Below are 18,017 nucleotides of genomic sequence, written 5' to 3'. Positions count from 1 at the left end.
TCCAAAGATGTGCGGGTTAGGTTGATTGGCTATGATAAATTGACCCTTAGTGTTAGGGGGATTAAATACGTGGGGTTACGGGGATAGGATGGGATATGTGTTGGTGTAGGGGTTACAGGGATCGGGTGGGATATGTGTCGGTGCAGGCTCGATGGGCCGAAATGGCCTCTATCTGCACTGTGGGGTTTCTGTGATTCTGTGATTTCTGCAGCCAGTAGTGTTTGTATATATTAAATAAGTTACTTTACTTTCCAATCTCAGTATTTGTTTACCCAGTCACCTTGTTGGCAGCCAGTTAACCTCACTATGTCAACTGTAGAAAATCAATACCAAGTATGCTGTTACTGAGTAAATGTTGCCCAGATAGTTTGTGGTGGTACATTTTTCAGACATTTAAGTACGACACTTTGTGCAGCGGCTATGGGTTGCATAGAGTGTAATTACACCAGCACGAGACTGTTATTTTGCAAAACTTATTTCTTGACCATTGCCAGCTTAGCTCTATAGCCAGATTTCCTCCGATTGCTATCACCCTCCAAGTCAAACTTAATGTTATTAAAGGATAAAAGTATCAAACAACAAAATACAACCACTTGAACACAAAGGAACTTGCTCAAAAGTGGGAAGACTGTTCAAAACCAATTACCTCAGAACTATCAAAACCAGGAGCCTCTGAAAGAGCTGAACACCACAAGACTCCTTTCCCCCCCACAACTGCCATTGCATTATGCCACACAATTGTGATGACATTGCCCATATAAAAGGTAGTCTTATCAGCCATTTCATTTTACTTTATTCATAGCAATAGTTTTAAAAATGTAACAACTGACATTAGTTCTTCCCCATTGTGCAAATATGTGACCACACAATGTGATCCCACAGCTACACACATACCTTCTAGCAGTGGTCACTGGATACTGACCAGAGGAGAGACCCTGGCTGATTTTTTTAAAGCTCAGAAATGCTATGGCTACATGTAGCATCCCTACTACTGCTTTGCCTCAAACCAGTTATCTAATTGGGAATTAAACCTGGGCCAAGTGTTCCTATACCAACTGAGCCACTGAAAGCGCATAATCCTACCTATGAAGCTAGAGGATGGGGTTACTGGATAATAGGAAGATTCAGCAGCAGTCACTTGCCAAGAAATTTTGGCAACAAAGTAGTTTGCTTTCATAGCATTACAGATGGCTTTAAATTGAATATTTTAGTTCTGTTCCTTTATCAGTACTGATGAGACATTATCGAGGAATAATGACCCAGGCATGGCTGTTTTTTGAATTTGACCATGCCTTGATAAAACTTCAGTGGCAAGAAAAGCCCCTGATCTAATGCTGTGTGCAAGGTTGACTCTGTGTTATGGAATAATACTGAGTACATTCGTTTATTCTAGTTACAATTGCTGGAAATGTAGTTAGTGAGAGGATGGTAATATTAATATACAGCAGTGATTCATAATGTATCATTCGGTCTCTCAGGAAATAAAGTAGTGATGACATCTTAAGTCTTGAATGTTGCAGGAAATTCCAGTTTTACATTTAATTGGTGGAAGAGCTTTTGAGCATCTGAGAATACAATTATAATCATGAACAGCAGATTTAAAATAATTATTATAATAGGTTCTCTATGTTACCCCAGGCATTATTTTACTTCCTGGTGCTGCAGTGTGCTCTGTCACCGATTTAGTGAACAGACAGTGTTAACAGGTTAATTTATATCCCAGCCCAGATAAGTCCGTCACACCTACAGGTTACATGAAGAATGCATTTACAGCCTGATATCATATTGTTTTATAAGCTGTTACTTTTTTGGCCCTGGAGTATATCCAGTCATATATTTTTCAGAGGACTACTTCCTGTCTCTTTGGAATTGGAGAAAAAAGTAAGTCTACATTATGCATGGTGTTATGCTTGGATCCATGGACCAGGAAGGTCCCAGGTTCAATCCCTGGTCTGTGCTGAATTAGCCATTCTCATTTAGGGCAGCAGTGGAGGCAGTGTAGTTGTCTTCAGTATCCCTGGGCTAAGGAGGAATAAAGTCTGTCAGGGTCCACAATGGCAATCCAACGACCCATACTGGAAATGTATTTTTCTGTGTCAGATGAAGACAGAATTGAGTTTGGTTGCAGCCACCCTTTGGTCAAGGTAGCTTATTGTTACTCACAGAATCTACAGTGCAGATAGAGGCCATTTCGGCCCATCGAGCCTGCACCGACACATATCCCACCCTATCCCTGTACCCCCACGTATTTAATCCCCTAACACTAAGGGTCAATTTATCATAGCCAAATCAACCTAACCTGCACATCTTTGGACTGTGGGAGGAAACCGGAGCACCCGGAGGAAACCCACGCAGACACAGGGAGAATGTGCAAACTCCACACAGACAGTCGCCCGAGGCCAGATTTGAACCCGGGTCCCTGGTGCTGTGAGGCTTACAGGGGTCACAGGTGGAGAATGGCCATTTTGGAACACTGGAGGGACACTCTTGCCTGAGGAACTGTGCCAGCATGAGTTGCCAATTTCAAATGAAGGGGGGTGTCATACGATGAGAATTTACTGACCATTTTTCTACAGAAAGGATTTGGAAAAACATTTACTTTTAAGTGTTGGGGTTTTAAAGCAAAGTAAAATACACAAATTAGGGTGCTCAGCATGGATTGTCTGAGAATGGGCCTTCCAGTTGGGTTATGAATAGGGGGCAACAGAAACACATGCAGTCAGTCAGGTCCAACAAAAGCTGCAAAGCCGGTCAATTAAAAAAAAAACAGAAAACTGCAAAGTTAAGGTTTGACCAGACTTTGAAGTAAATGCAGCATGTTAGTTAGGAGTTATTTCGTTTTGTCAGGTAAGATAACTAATCGCTGTGAGGAAGTGTGGCGTGCTCATTATTTTACATTAGTACAACAACTTGTATTTATATAGCACCTTTAACGTAGTAAAACGTCCCAAGGCGCTTCGCAGGAGTATTAAAAGACACATAAGGAGATATTAGGGTAGGTGACCAAAAGCTTGGTCAAAGAGGTACATTTTAAGAAGCGTCTTAAAGGAGGAAAGAGGTAGCGAGGCGGACAGGTTTAGGCAGGGAATTCCAGAGCTTAGGGTCTAGGCAACAGAAGGCACGGCACCAATGGTTGAGCGGGGTTGGGGGGTGGACATGGGAGGGGGAGGTTGTGGTGTTGAAGGAGATTACAGAGATAGGGAAGGGCGAGGCCATGGAGGGATTTGAATACAAGGATGAGAATTTTATAATCGAGGTGTTGCTTAACCGGGAGCCAATGTAGATCAGCGAGCACAGGGGTGATGGGTGAACGGGACCTGGTGCGAGTTACGACATGGGCAGCCGAGTTTTGGATGACCTCAAGTTTACGTAGGGTGGAATGTGAGAGGCCAGCCAGGAGTGCATTGGAATAGTCAAGTCTAGAGGTAACAAAGGCATGGATGAGGGTTTCAGCAGCGGATGAGCTGAGGCAAGGGCGGAGACGGGCGATGTTACGGAGGTGGAAATAGGCGGTCTTTGTGGTCGGAAGCTCATTTCGAGGTCAAATATGACACCAAGGTTGCGAACAGTGTGGTTCAGCCTCAGACACCAAGACAAGTTGCACTGATCAAGTCTGATCATAACTTTTGTTTTGTATGTTCATTTGCTGTGAAATAAAACAGCTTAATGATTCCGGAGATGCTAAATTGAGGCCCCTCAGTACCCTCTCGGGAACGTAAAAAATCCCATGGCACTATTCAGTGAAGAGCAGGGGAGTTCTGCTGGTGTTCTGGCCAACATTTATCCCTCAACCAACACCACTAAAACAGATTATCTGGTTATTTTTTCTCATTGTTTATAAGCTCTTAGTATGCCCAAATTGGCTGCTGTGTTTCCTTACACTATAACAATAATTACACTTAAAGTACTTAATTGGCTGTAAAGGACTTTAGGACACACTGAGGTCATGAAAGGTGCTATATAAATGCAAGTTTCTTTCTATCTGGTCTTGACCTAGTAAGTGTTTCATAAGAGCATAAGAATTAGGAGCAGGAGCAGGCCATACGGCTCTTCGAGCCTGCACTGCCATTCAATAAGATCATGGCTGAACTTCAACCTCAACTCCACTTTCCTGCCCGATCCCCATATCCCTTGATTCCTCGAGTCCAAAAATCTATCTATCTCAGCCTTGAATATACTCATTGACTCAGCATCCACAACTCTTTGGGGTAGAGAATTCCAAAGATTCACAACCCTCTGAGTGAAGAAATTCCTCCTCATCTCAGTCTTAAATGGCCGACCCCTTATCCTGAGACTCTGCCCCCTAGTTCTAGACTCTCCAGCCAGGGGAAACAATCTCTCCGCATCTACCCTGTCAATCCTCCGTTTCCTCAGTCTGCCGTCAAAAAAACTGAAGAAGCACACATGCTAAAGACATGAATATCCAGTACAGATCACCCCTGGATTACACTGTCATATATGGTTATATATTGGACAGTATAGGCATACCACTAAAGGTAAGTCCCTAAGACTGCTTTACAGGAGTGACGAGCACTGCTGTACAGAATGACAATATCTAAGGCAGACCCTAAATCTATAACATGGGGTAAAGCGAGAAAATTGAAAGATGAAGGAAAATGTAACTGTATTAAAGCCTGGTGTTTAAGTCATATTGTCATGTCTATTTTGGGACCTTAATTTATACAAGGAGAATTCATAAAACTAGACCGAAGCATGTTAACTCACTTACCAATCTTTTTTGGTGAACAAAACACTTGAACATATTTTAGAAATCTGTAGTAAATGAGACCCACAACTCTATTTTAATCAACATAGAGAAGAACTTATACGTAGGTGCATCAATATTTTTCTAGTACCTGTAAAACACTAACAATATAATAGTACAAGTCGTATAACTGATACACAAGCTTAATGAATTTGCTGGGTTTTACAGTATTTTCCAAGTACCCCTTGTAGAATGTTAAACTGTCATGTATTTTGTGAGAGATATAATTATTGCCAGGCACAGAGGGATTAACATTTGTTCATACTTTGCATGCAGAATGAATACGAGATGTGTCCAGAGCTTGTCATTCTGCCATTGTCATTGAAATCTCCACGTTGTCTTCATAATACTGTAGAGTTGTTACTCCAACCTCCCAAAGGGAACACTCCATTGAGCCACCTCACATTGCCACATTCTTAATTTGAGACTATTTCAGAGATAGAAACTATATAATTTGGCATCAAATTTGTGCAAGTTCTTATTGTGTGTGCTGGATTAACCTGTGTCCCTAAAGGTTAAGAACAGTGACTAAGACCAGTGCCTTAACCTTCCCTTGCCATCTATCCTCACTTAGTATGTGAAACATTTACTTGTGAATGGTGTGATGCTTTAAATTTTAATCAGACTGAATTAACAATAGTTCAATACAGTTAGCCCCTCCCCCCCCCCCCCCCCCAATTCAAGCTGACACTCTTCTTCCCACCCAGTTCAAGTTGGCAATTTGAAAAAGCACTCGACTCCCTCTGGACCCAGTTTATAGAAGCAGACTCTCCGGTGGAGTGAAGGGACTGGAGGAGGCCAGAGTTGGAGGAACGTACAGTTGTAGGGCTGGAGGAGGTTACAGATATAGAGATTGGCGAGGCCATGGAGGGATTTACACATGAGGATGAGAATTTTAAATTGGAGGCATTGCTGGACTGGGAGCCAATGTAGATCAGCGAGCACAGGGATGATAGGTGAGCAGGACTTGATGCAGGTTAGTATACGGAGAGTTTTGGATGAGCTGAAGTTTACGGAGGGGGGTGGAAGATGAGACGCTGGCCAGAAGAACACTGGAATAGTTATAAGTCTAGAAGTAACAAAGGTGTGGGTTTCGGCAGCAGTTGGGCTGAGGCAGGGGCGGAGTCAGGTGATGGTACAGAAGTGGAAATAGGTGGTCCTTGTGATGGAGCGGATATGGGGTCAAATAAGATACTGAAGTGCAAATCGATAATATAACCTGTTTCTGTACCAAGCTTATTTTGATAAAATGTTGCAAGTTTTATCACTTACAGGCCAGAGAGAGTGATAATTCAAACTTAAATGAAACCAATCACACAGCATTGTTTATGTATGACTGAAGATTCCTTCTTAAATTTGGCTGGTGGGATATGCATAGTCCCGGAAGTCCTGGAAACACATTTCTGGGATATAAAAAGAGTGATTTTGTTCAAATAAAACTTTTTTGAAGAGCCAGTTTGAAAACATCCAATCAGTTTGACACTCTTGAAAGAGAGAAAAACTGATTGAATTTCCAAGCAACAGTGTAAATTGATTAGGCTCCTACACTGGTAAGAAATTCTAGAAATAAACTATTACTAAAAAATTTACAAAGAGTTAGCTTAGTTTTTAAAATTACTGTTTTTATTATTTAATCCACTCAGGTGGAAGAATGTTTATTGTAAACGTGTAGTAAATGACTGTTACTTATGTGCTTCTTCATCTTTTTAATTAATTTGCTAATATTTTTAACTTAAAAGAAAGTCTGATGTGATGCGTTGCTGATTTCAAAGAATGAAATCTGATATTTTGGAGGCATAAGATACGTCTACTTAGCTAAAAAGCAATTAACAGACAGAGTTAGCTGTTTTATTCAGCAGGTACTAAAAGCTTACCTAGATCTCGAGGCAAGGAAACACATTCTTAAAATTAAGCGGTGCTAAGGCTCATTCATTAAAGTGATCTAAGATACAAGAGCTGAAAAAATCTTAAGGATGGAAAAGATCCAGAAAATAACAGTCATGCTACATGGCACTGAACATTTATCAATCAGGAATTGTGTCTTTTTATCAGATATAAGACATTGGTCCTGTTTGCTTCCCCCCGCCCCCATCCCTTTGAATATGTTCTCCTGATGAGGTACCTGACTTTTGTGACCATTTTCATGTGTGATCACAGGCAGTGAGTTTTAGGGAATTTATAGCTAGGCATTACAACCAGCATTGATTTTTTTTCCTCATCGGACATCTGCATAAGCACTTTTTGCACAGCTCACTGGACAGCAATGAAGCGTGGCAATGTCTACGCACTTTTTTAAGTGAATCAGAGCACTATCATGCAGCCTCAGCTTAGATCAGTTAATCTATCTATCTTCTATCTATATATATAAACGAATTGGTTTGTCTGTCTGTCTGTCCGCTATACACTCAAAAGTTATAGAGCGTACCTACACGCATGTTATATCAAAAGAAAGCTTATCATTAGGGGAGTCTAATAGGCATATTTACTTTTTGGTCAGACAAAAATTGTTCGGACACTATACAAAAAACGTTCAAAAATCCACTCATTAGCGGTTGACCAATCCTACCGCTCATTAGCATTGAGTGATGTGATGGTTGACCAATCCTACAGTTCAGTGACCTGATGGTTGACCAATCCGCCGTCTGTGGGCGGGCCTAATCCTGCAGCCTCCCGAAACTTCGCCGCCATTTTTTTCATCCCCACAGCGACAGCACCAGCCAAACAAACCCCCACATTGCGGCTCCGGGAGCGGGAGGTGAGTTGGAGTCACTTGGGTCGGGCCTCACAACCGCTCGGCCCGAGACACAGTGCGGGCGGGGGAGCGTCAGCGGCCGTGCATAAACCGCGCTAGCCACGGCGCAGCGGCCGGGCGCACCGGGTAATCAGCTGGGGTCCGTCTCGGCCCTAGAGCCCGGCCGGGCCTCAACCGCTAGGCCCCGCATGGCCACCGCGGCCTGGCTCAATTTTCAAAGCCCTTCCCCGGGTGCCAAAAGAGGGGGAGGGAGGGAGATGGGAGGGGGAGGGGGAGAGGTAGAGAGAGAGAGAGAGAGGACATACATGGGCAGGGAGAGAGAGGGGGGGGGAGACCGAGAGGGGGCAGGGAGAGAGAGGGGGATGGACAGAGAGAGGGTCAGGGAAGCAAAGAGTGACACAGAGCGCAGGAGCGGCAGCGCCTAGCGGTAAACCGCGCGGCCCAAAAAAGCCCTGGCAACGCCGGGCACCCCCAGCTAGTGTAGTATACACCAGTGACTGAACCTGGGCCCTTCCTAGTCTGTATAGCTGAGTGCCACACTAGGCAGTGCACCATTACCACCTGTGTCTGAAACAAAAAATTACTTTGACATTGTGGTGAGTTGTATAATTTCAAACTGCAGCTTAATAACATCTGCTGCATCTGAAACTATTGCACAGTCAACAATACCTTTTGAATAACCTGTTCAGAACAGGATATTCCCAGATCTTAGCCTGCTTGAACTCTACAACATGGTAATAATCTCAGATAAAGGACAAGGCCTTGATAGTTCACGGTAAAATATGCCACTTGTGGCTTTATTTTAAGTTAATCCATATATTCTCATGGGCCTTGGTCTCCAAGTCTTGGGTATGGTACAGCACAGAACAAATCTGTCACACTGTTCTCATTGAAGGGTTTATCACCTTAAAACTGACAAATGAACTCTTAAGACACCTGCTCATCAGTATGGTGTGAAATAGATAACGTTGTTTTGTGACTAAATTAGGATAAGCGACCTTTCCACCCAGTTTAGACTGTGTGAAAGAATAGAGTCCTTTTTAGTGGGATGCGGAGCAGTCAGCAGAACTGCTGCACACACATAACAGCCCTCGCCTTCTGTGATCTGTTCCTTAACTCCTCTCCCCACCCCCGCCACCACTCTTAGGATGGATGATGAATGTTTCATGTTTTATTCTCTTTTGCAGGCTGGGATGATAGTGAAATGTGGGACGTTCTGGCTTGGATTGATTGTGGTGCCCACTGCTTGCCTGCTAAAAGATGTGGTTTGGAGAGCGTAAGTATTACTGAACTGTAACAACAACAGCTTGCATTTATATAGCACCTTTAACGTAGCAAAACGTCCCAAGGCGCTTCATAGGAGCGTTATCAAACAAAATTTGACACCGATCCACATAAGGAGATATTAGGGCAGGTGACCAAAAGTTGTGTCAAAGAGATAGGTTTTAAGGAGCATCTTAAAAGAGAAGAGAGAGGTAGAGAGGCGGAGAGGTTTAGGGAGGTAATTCCAGAGCTTAGGGCCTAGGCAGCTGAAGGCACGGCCGCCAATGGTGGAGTAATGAAAATCAGGGCTATGAAAGAGACTAGAATTGGAGGAGTGCAGAGATCAGAGGGTTGTAGGGCTTGAGGAGGTTACAGAGCTAGAGATGGGGGAGGCTATGGAGAGATTTTGAAAACAAGGATGAGAATTTAAAAATCAAACTAGATAAAGATTTGACTGCCTGAGGCTGGTATGGAAAGTCACTATTGTCAGTATTCTGCCTTTATAACGGTAGACAGGTCAGAGCCGTCTTTAATAGAAGAACCCTATTTAAAAGACAGTAAGCTCCAATAGTGTACACAAACACTGTGCCATGCCGAGTGCTCTGAACCATATATTGCTGTGTTATGTTTGTACCTGGGGAGATGTCATCCATGTTTTATGTCAGCGCATTGTGTCCACCAAGATACAAATATTTCATGTGGTCTAAAGTTTTGCTTTTCACTTTCTAGAGAATTTTAGCCCACAAAGAAGGTAGATTGAAAAAGAATAGTGTTATAATTGATGAACAAAATTTTCTTTTAAATTTTAAATGCAACATTAAGCTTTATTCTTCCTTAGGGGGTCACAGAATGTTTTGTTTTGAAAATCTTATTTATCTTGGGACTTTTAAAAGTTATTTTGGTGGCTTTGGCAAAGGCTGTTTTGAGGTGGAGCATAAAGTGATCCACAGATAATAACTGTAAAGAATCGGTGTTGTGCTGAATATGAAGCTGTTTGGGTGTGCGAGAGTATCTTCGAGTGCTTTGTTGTGATGATTCATTGAGGGTTTATTCTGGGAGCTAACTTCAGCGACCTTCTTCCCACCCCACTCACTACAGCCCTCTTGGACTCCTCTGGCAGTTCAACAATTGCTGTCCCTCTCTACATATCCCTCCAAACTGTCTGTTCACTCACAAACAAGGCCTTGCCATCCATGACTTCATATGCGGATGATAGTATTAACATCCTGGATTTGACTGAAACGTGGCTCATGGGAGGTGACACATTGCCCTTACTGAAACCGCCCCACCTCTACCACCTGTCCTTCCAAACCATGTGACAGCGGCAAGGCCCTTATCACTAAGTCACACCTTGGGCTCTCTTCCTACTCCACTGGCCCCTTCTCCTTCAAGTACCTCATCCTGTTTCATCGCTCTCGCTTGTCCTTTAAAATCCTCACTGTTTACAGCCTCCCCAAGCACCAGCCTGAATTTCTGCCTGAAATATCCTTCCTGAGATATCCTCCCTCAGCCTCTGCACAGTAATTCCTCATCCTTGGTGAATTCAATCTCCATTTCAACAACTCACTCCTCTGAATTCACTGCCGACCTGTCCTCCCTGAACCTCTCGCTCCATATAAACGCTCCTTCCTATATTTGTGGCTGCCTGCTCGGCCTCGCCATCTATCATGTTCCTTCTACTCGTACAGTCTTGTTCACTGACGAGGCATTTTCTGTATTCCTCATCACCCACATCTCTTGACCTTCCTTCTGTGTGGAATCTGTATGGGTAGAGCTGAGAAATACCATGGGGCAGAAAACGTTAGTGGGAGTTGTATACAGACCCCCAAACAGCAATGCTGAGGTTGGGGATGGCATTAAATGGGAAATTAGAGACGCGTGCAATAAGGGCACAGCAGTTATCATGGGTGACTTTAATCTACATATAGATTGGGCTAACCAAATTAGCAACAATACTGTGGAGGAGGAATTCCTAGAGTGTATACGGGATGGTTTCCTGGACCAATATGTCGAGGAACCAACTAGAGATCAGGCCATCTTAGACTGGGTGTTATGTAATGAGAAAGGATTAATTAGTAAACTTGTTGTGCGAGGCCCCTTGGGGAGGAGCAATCATAATATGATAGAATTCTTCATTAAGATGGAGAGTGAAGCAGTTGACTCAGAGACTCGGGTCCTGAATTTAAATAAATGAAACTACGATGGTATGAGGCGTGAGTTGGCTAGGATGGATTGGGGAACATTACTTAAAGAGTTGACGGTGAATAGGCAATGGCAAACATTTAAAGATCGCATGGATGAACTACAGAATTTGTTCATCCCTGTCTGGCATAAAAATAAAGCAAAAAAGGTGGCTCAACCGTGGCTAACCAGGGAAATTAGGGATAACATAAGATCCAAGGAGAGGACATATAAATTGGCCAGAAAAAGCAGCAAACCTGAGGATTGGGAGCAGTTTAGGATTCAACAAAGGAGGAAGAAGGGATTAATTAAGAGGGGGAAAATAGAGTATGAGAGTAAGCTTGCAGGGTACATAAAAACTGACTAAAAGCTTCTATAGATATGTGAAGAGAAAAAGATTGGTGAAGTCAAGCGTAGGTCCCTTGCAGTCAGATTCAGGGGAATTTATAATGGGGAACAAAGAAATGGCAGACCAATACTTTGGTTCTGTCTTCACAAAGGAGGACACAAATAACCTCCCAGAGATGTCGGGGAACATAGGGTCTAATGAGAGGGAGAAATTGAATGAAATCAGTATTTGTAGGGAAATTGACGGGATTGAAGGCCGATAAATCCCCAGGGCCTGATAATCTACATCCTAGGGTACTTAAGGAAGTGGCCCTAGAAATAGTAGGTGCATTGCTGGTCATCTTCCAAAATTCTATAGACTCTGGAACAGTTCCCATGGATCGGAGGATAGCTAATGTAACCCCACTATTTAAGAAGGGTGGTAGAGAGAAAATGGGGAATTATAGACTGGTAAGCCTGACATCGATAGTGGGGAGAATGCTAGAGTCCATTATAAAAGATGTAATAGCAGAGCACTTGGAAAACAGTGACAGAATCAGACAAAGTCAACATGGATTTACAAAAGGTAAATCATGCTTGACTAATCTACTGGAATTTTTTGAGGATGTAACTGGTAGAATAGATAAGGGAGCACCTGTGGATGTATTTAGACTTTCAGAAGGCTTTCGATAAGGTCCCGCATAAGAGATTAGCGTGCAAAGTTAAAGCACATGGGATTGGGGGTAAGGTACTGACTTGGATAGAGAACTGGTTGGCAGACAGGAAGCGAAGAGTTGGAATAAACGGGTCTTTTTCCGAGTTGCAGGCAGTGACTAGTGGGGTACCGCAGGGATCGGTTCTAGGACCCCAGCTATTCACAATATATATTAATGACCTAGACGAGAGAACTAGATGTAATATCTCCAAGTTTGCAGACGACACAAAGCTGGGTGGGCGTGTATGCTGTGAGGAGGATGCAGAGAAACTCCAGTATGATTGGGATAGGTTGGGTGATTGGGCAGATGCAGTATAATGTGGATAAATGCGAGATTATCCACTTTGGTGGCAAAAACAGGAAGGCAGATTATTATCTGAGCGGCAATAGATTGGGGAAAAAGGGTAGTGCAACGAGACCTGGGTGTCCTTGTGCACCAGTCGCTGAAGGTAAACATGCAGGTGCAGCAGGCGGTTAAGTAGGCAAATGGTATGTTGGCCTTCATAGCAAGAGGGTTCAAGTACAGGAGCAAGGATGTCTTGCTGCAGTTGTACAGGGCCTTGGTGAGACCACACCTTGAATATTGTGTGCAGTTTTGGCCACCTTATCTGAGGAAGGATATTCTTGCCATGGAGGGAGTGCAGCGAAGATTCTCCAGACTGATACCTGGGATGGCAGGAATGACGTATGAAGAGAGATTGGGTCGATTGGGCTTATATTCGCTAGAGTTTAGAAGAATGAGAGGGGATCTCATTGAAACTTATAAAATTCTAACAGGACTAGACAGACTAGATGCAGGAAGGATGTTCCCGATGGTGGGGGAGTTCAGAACCAGGGGTCACAATCTAAGGATAAGGGGTAAGCCATTTAGAACTGAGATGAGGAAGAATTTCTTCACCCAAAGAGTGGTGAACCTGTGGAATTCTCTACTACAGAAGGCAGTTGAGGCTAATTCATTAAATATATTCAAGAAGGAGTTAGATATATTTCTTAAGGCTAAAGGGATCAAGGGATATGGGGAGAAAGCAGGGACAGGGTACTGAATTTGGATGATCAGCCATGATCTGATTTAATGGTGGAGCAGGCTCGAGGGGCCGAATGGCCTACTCCTGCTCCTATCTTCTATGTTACTATGTCTGCTCCTGGCTAGCGAGTGAGAGCAGAGACTTGCAGCAGGAGGCTTCAGCTGGGGACCAGTGGAAACAGTTGCCGACAGGCTCTGACCATGATCAGGGAGAAAAGGAAAGACTGGGCATGATCAGGGGGCGAGGGGAGGCACTGGCCATGATCCGGGGGGAGGAGAGGGGAGGCATTGGCCACGATCCAGGGGGAGGAGAGGGGAGGCACTGGCCACGATTGGAGTGCAAGGAGAGGCACTGGACCTGATTAGGCGAGCGGGGAGGCACTGGACCCGATTTAGGGGGAGAGGGGAGGCATTGGCTAAGATCGGGGGTGAAGAGGGGAGGCACTGGCCGCGATTAGGGAACATGGGGCGGCACTGGCCTTGATCACGGGGGTTGGGGGTGTGGGTGAGAGCAGAGGCACTGGGCACGATTAGAGGGAGAAGGGAAGCACTGGCCACGATCGTGGGGAGAGGGGTCTGGCTGTGATCGGGAGGGAGGGATCTGGCCTGGGGAGGAGAGGACTCCGGTGCAAGGGAGGCCCAAGGCTTCCTTGTGAGGCCCAGAGGAGCACTCTTGCCACTCCTGGCCCACAAGGGAAACCTGAAAAATAAATTGAAAACTCTTGTTGCCCAGAATCCAGCTCGCGGCAGGTTTTGCCTGACAGGGAAGCTGACACTTTCCCCCCTGCTCAATCCTCAGCTTGAAATTGCAGATCGGGTCCTGATGACATCATCGAACCCAATCTACAAATTTAAAACAGGATCCCGCTTCCTTCCTGCGGGTGTCCTGCTCAAAAGAGCAGGTTAATATGGGGACATGGCAAGAAGGAAGCGGGATCGGTGGGGGTAACTGACGCCTGTTATTTTAACTGCTCCCTTGCCCGGTTTCCACCAGGCAGGGCAGTTAAAATCAGGCCCAGTATTATAGTAGCACTATAAACAGGTTGAAGTTTCATGATAATAGTAGTGTTATTTCAATTATGGTAAGTGAATTGGTGCATTGGAATTTGTTTCAATAACAACAGAGTTTCACTATATCTAACTTCAGTAAGTATATTTCACTCTATACAATTCATAGAAAATGTGTTTCATGTGCACAATTTACTGGCAAACTATTCTGATTGAGCTCAACAGGTTTTCTATCAACTTTTAATGTGTCTTCTGTTTTCTCTGTTTATTTTGTGAAATATTAAACTCCCAAAAATCGTGGTGTGCTCACCCAGAGGTTGGCATTCTTACCGTAAGACTTTGCTGGAGGAGGTTCAGGAACTAGAAGCCCGATCCCAAGATCCATCAAAGGCGGTACTGCGTGGTATCAGTGCAAAGAGGTAGGATAAGTGTAACAACAGTGTTACAGACACTCTGTATGAATAAGCAGGCTAGCACTTCTGTATGAAAGGTTTGTTCAGAAGAAGAAAGCAGGATTTGTGTACAAAAACTCTCCTGTCATGGCACAGGGACATCTATTCTTTGGTGGTGCTGTTTTAGGAGAGTTGGGAAATTCTACTGCATGGACACAAAAATTGTCCTCATTCTTTCCCCTGCCCTCCCCTCAGCCACCCCTGCCAAAACAAATAGTAGCAAAAGCATGTATGAGGAATAATGCTGAGAGCATGGCAGTATATACCTTTTGGTCTCTGTTTGTGCAGAAACTTACTTCGGGCAACTCTTCACCATAGTTTTGCCTGCTCTGTTCAGGTTAGTAAACCAGCCGCCGTATTATATTTTGCACCCATTCAATCAGAATATTATTTCCCCTTGTAGTGTATTAAAAATATCTGCTCTCTTGCCACCACCAATTTGTTCAGAATATATTTGTCCTGTGATTGCAATTCAAGACTCCTTTTTCTTATGTTTTTATTGTAACAGTTAATCATTTTGCTACTCGTTACAGTCACATTTATACATTTCAGTTTCTTTTTAAATTGCTTTGATGCCAGTATGGGGGTTGTGGTATGCTGCAGTAAAGTTCAGGAACAATATTTACATTGTTGATGTGTATGTCTCTATACATATATACGTTTGTTTGTGTGGGTGTACATTTTGTGTATTCTTAATTGGGTATAACATAGAAACATCGAAGATAGGAGCAGGAGTAGGCCATTCGGCCCCTCGAGCCTGCTCCGCCATTCAATGCGATCATGGCTGATCATCCAAATTCAGTACCCTGTCCCTGCCTTCTCCCCATATCCCTTGATCCCTTTAGCCTTAAGAAATATATCTAACTCCTTCTTGAATATATTTAATGAATTGGCCTCCGCTGCCTTCTGTGGCAGAGAATTCCACAGGTTCACCACTCTCTGGGTGAAGAAATTCCTCATCATCTCTGTCTTAAATGGCTTACCCCTTATCCTTAGACTGTGACCCCTGGTTCTGGACTCCCTGACCATCGGGAACATCCTTCCTGCATCTAGTCTGTCTAGCCCTGTTAGAATTTTATAAGTTTCAATGAGATCCCCTCTCATTCTTCTAAACTCCAGCGAGTATAAGCCCAATCTCTCCTCATACGTCATTCCTGCCATCCCAGGTATAAAGTCTGGTGAATCTTCGCTGCACTCCCTCCATGGCAAGAACATCCTTCCTCAGATAAGGCGACCAAAACTGCACACAATACTCAAGATGTGGTCTCAACAAGGCCCTGTACAACTGCAGCAAGACACCCTTGTTCCTGTACTCGAACCCTCTCGCTACGAAGGCCAACATACCATTTGCCGCCTTAACCGCCTGCTGCACCTGCATGCTTACCTTCAGCGACTGGTGCACAAGGACACCCAGGCCGCGTTGCACTTCCTCTTCTCCCAATCTATTGCCGTTCAGATAATAATCTGCCATCCTGTTTTTGCCACCAAAGTGGATAACCTCGCATTTATCCACATTATACTGCATCTGCCATGCTTCTGCCCAATCACCCAACCTGTCCAAATCATACTGGAGTTTCTCGGCATCCTCCTCACAGCACACACGCCCACCCAGCTTTGTGTCATCTGCAAACTTGGAGATATTACATCTAGTTCCCTCGTCTAGATCATTTATATATATTGTGAATAGCTGGGGTCCTAGGACCGATCCCTGCGGTACCCCACCAGTCACTGCCTGCCACTCGGAAAAAGACCCGTTTATTCCAACTCTTTGCTTCCTGTCTGCCAACCAGTTCTCCATCCAAGTCAGTACCTTGCCCCCAATCCCATGTGCCTTAACTTTACACGCTAATCTCTTATGCGGGACCTTATCGAAAGCTTTCTGAAAGTCCAAATACACCACATCCACTGGTTCTCCCTTATCTATTCTACCAGTTACATCCTCCAACATTATATTGTGAATCACAGACAATGCATTTCAAACAATGTTCCAGGAATATTGCGCCTAAATTGAATCAGGCCACCATCCTGTGGAGTGGCAGAACACAGGTTTATGCCTGCATAGTCCAATTGTGTAACGTGCAGAATTCTTGGTGGATGCTAGTAGCTTCCCTGCAAGCATGGGGAGAAAGTAAGAGAGGCAGTTTCCCTGCTGCACTGCCTAACAATTGTGAAAGAAATCGTTAAGGAGAAAAGTAAGAAATAAAATGAATCATGCCTCAGAAACTACATTAAAAATAATTTAAAATAAAAAATATAGCTCCTATTTCCTCCTTGGATTCTCTGAACAAATCTAAACACAGGAATTTCTAGTTTTTAGTATCATTATCCTTAGTAGTTTTTGCAGTAATTAATGATGAAAGTTCTTAGTTTAATACTCCAAGACATCTCTTTCCTAAGACGTTTCAATAATTCTGCTGTAAATACTAGATACATGACAGCAGCATGGGTGATACCATGTTTGTCACATGAATATGTCGGGCTTCATAACACTGCGCTAGCAGGTCACATGGGGCTGGCTCCGAAGTCTGATAAACACTGTATTGCATTGCATATTCTGGTTATGTACCTGTTTTTTATTTTCTCAATTCCTTAATGTTGAAAGATACAAGTGCCAGCAACTACATAACGTAGAATGATGATCTTATTTCTTGGATAGCCTTAACTATTTGACAGACAGTGACTGACTTCTCATTGTAATTGACTGAAATCTTACTCAGCATGGCAAAAGTTTTAAAAAGTAGGGTTTGCAAAAAATGTATAATTCTTCTGTGTTTGTGAATCTGGGAGGCTTCCAGTTTCACAACTATTGAACAAGTATAGATATGAAATAGTTTGCTGTTTATTACTCTTGTGAATTCACAGAATCACAGAAACCCCACAGTGCAGATAGAGGCCATTTCGGCCCATCGAGCCTGCACCAACACATATCCCACCCGATCCCCGTAACCCCTACACCAACACATATCCCACCCTATCCCCACGTATTTAATCCCCCTAACACTAAGGGTCAATTTTATCATAGCCAATCAACCTAACCCGCACATCTTTGGACTGTGGGAGGAAACCGGAGCACCCGGAGGAAACCCACGCAAACACGGGGAGAATGTGCAAACTCCACACAGACAGTCGCCCGAGGCCGGATTCGAACCCGGGTCCCTGGCGCTGTGAGGCAACAGTGCTAACCACTATGCCACCGTGCTGCCCTTGATTTGGGTTTGTAAGAAAACCCTTGGTGTAAGCTGAATAAAGGTTTAGCTGTAGCAGAACCTGCTAGAGTGTAAAGAAAGTGACTACATGAATGATACAGATGTGAGTTAATTGAGTTCGATCAGGTGTTTTCTGACTGGCCATCATTAAATTGACTGCTGAACATGATTATTAGTCTCATCACCATAGAAACGATCACTAACCAAGCAACTGAGTGCTGATAGCGTATACCTGTAACAAACCTCTGTGGCTGTATAAATGGGTTATAAAGGAATGAAAAGATGCAAGCGCCTTAGATAAGGTTTAAAAGGAAATGGTATAAC

At 43.8% G+C, this 18,017-nt stretch overlaps 1 protein-coding gene across 8 annotated transcripts in view; it reads left to right on the top strand.

The window, feature by feature from the left end:
• The window catches only part of atp8a2 (ATPase phospholipid transporting 8A2), a 696,532-nt gene that overhangs the window by 635,057 nt on the left and 43,458 nt on the right, over positions 1-18,017 (top strand). For all 8 annotated transcript variants that reach the window (XM_085999230.1, XM_085999235.1, XM_085999229.1 and 5 more), the window contains 2 exons: positions 8,705-8,793; positions 14,350-14,454. In XM_085999230.1, the coding sequence (XP_085855356.1) occupies positions 8,705-8,793; positions 14,350-14,454 (194 nt within the window). The remainder of the gene's footprint in view (positions 1-8,704; positions 8,794-14,349; positions 14,455-18,017) is intronic.

Source organism: Somniosus microcephalus, chromosome 10 (genome assembly GCF_052327205.1).
Source record: "Somniosus microcephalus isolate GS21.2 chromosome 10, FLI_Smic_1.0, whole genome shotgun sequence".
NCBI lineage: Eukaryota > Metazoa > Chordata > Chondrichthyes > Squaliformes > Somniosidae > Somniosus > Somniosus microcephalus.
The sequence above is the reverse complement of the archived record's forward strand: the minus strand, read 5'-3'. Positions and strand labels throughout refer to the sequence as shown.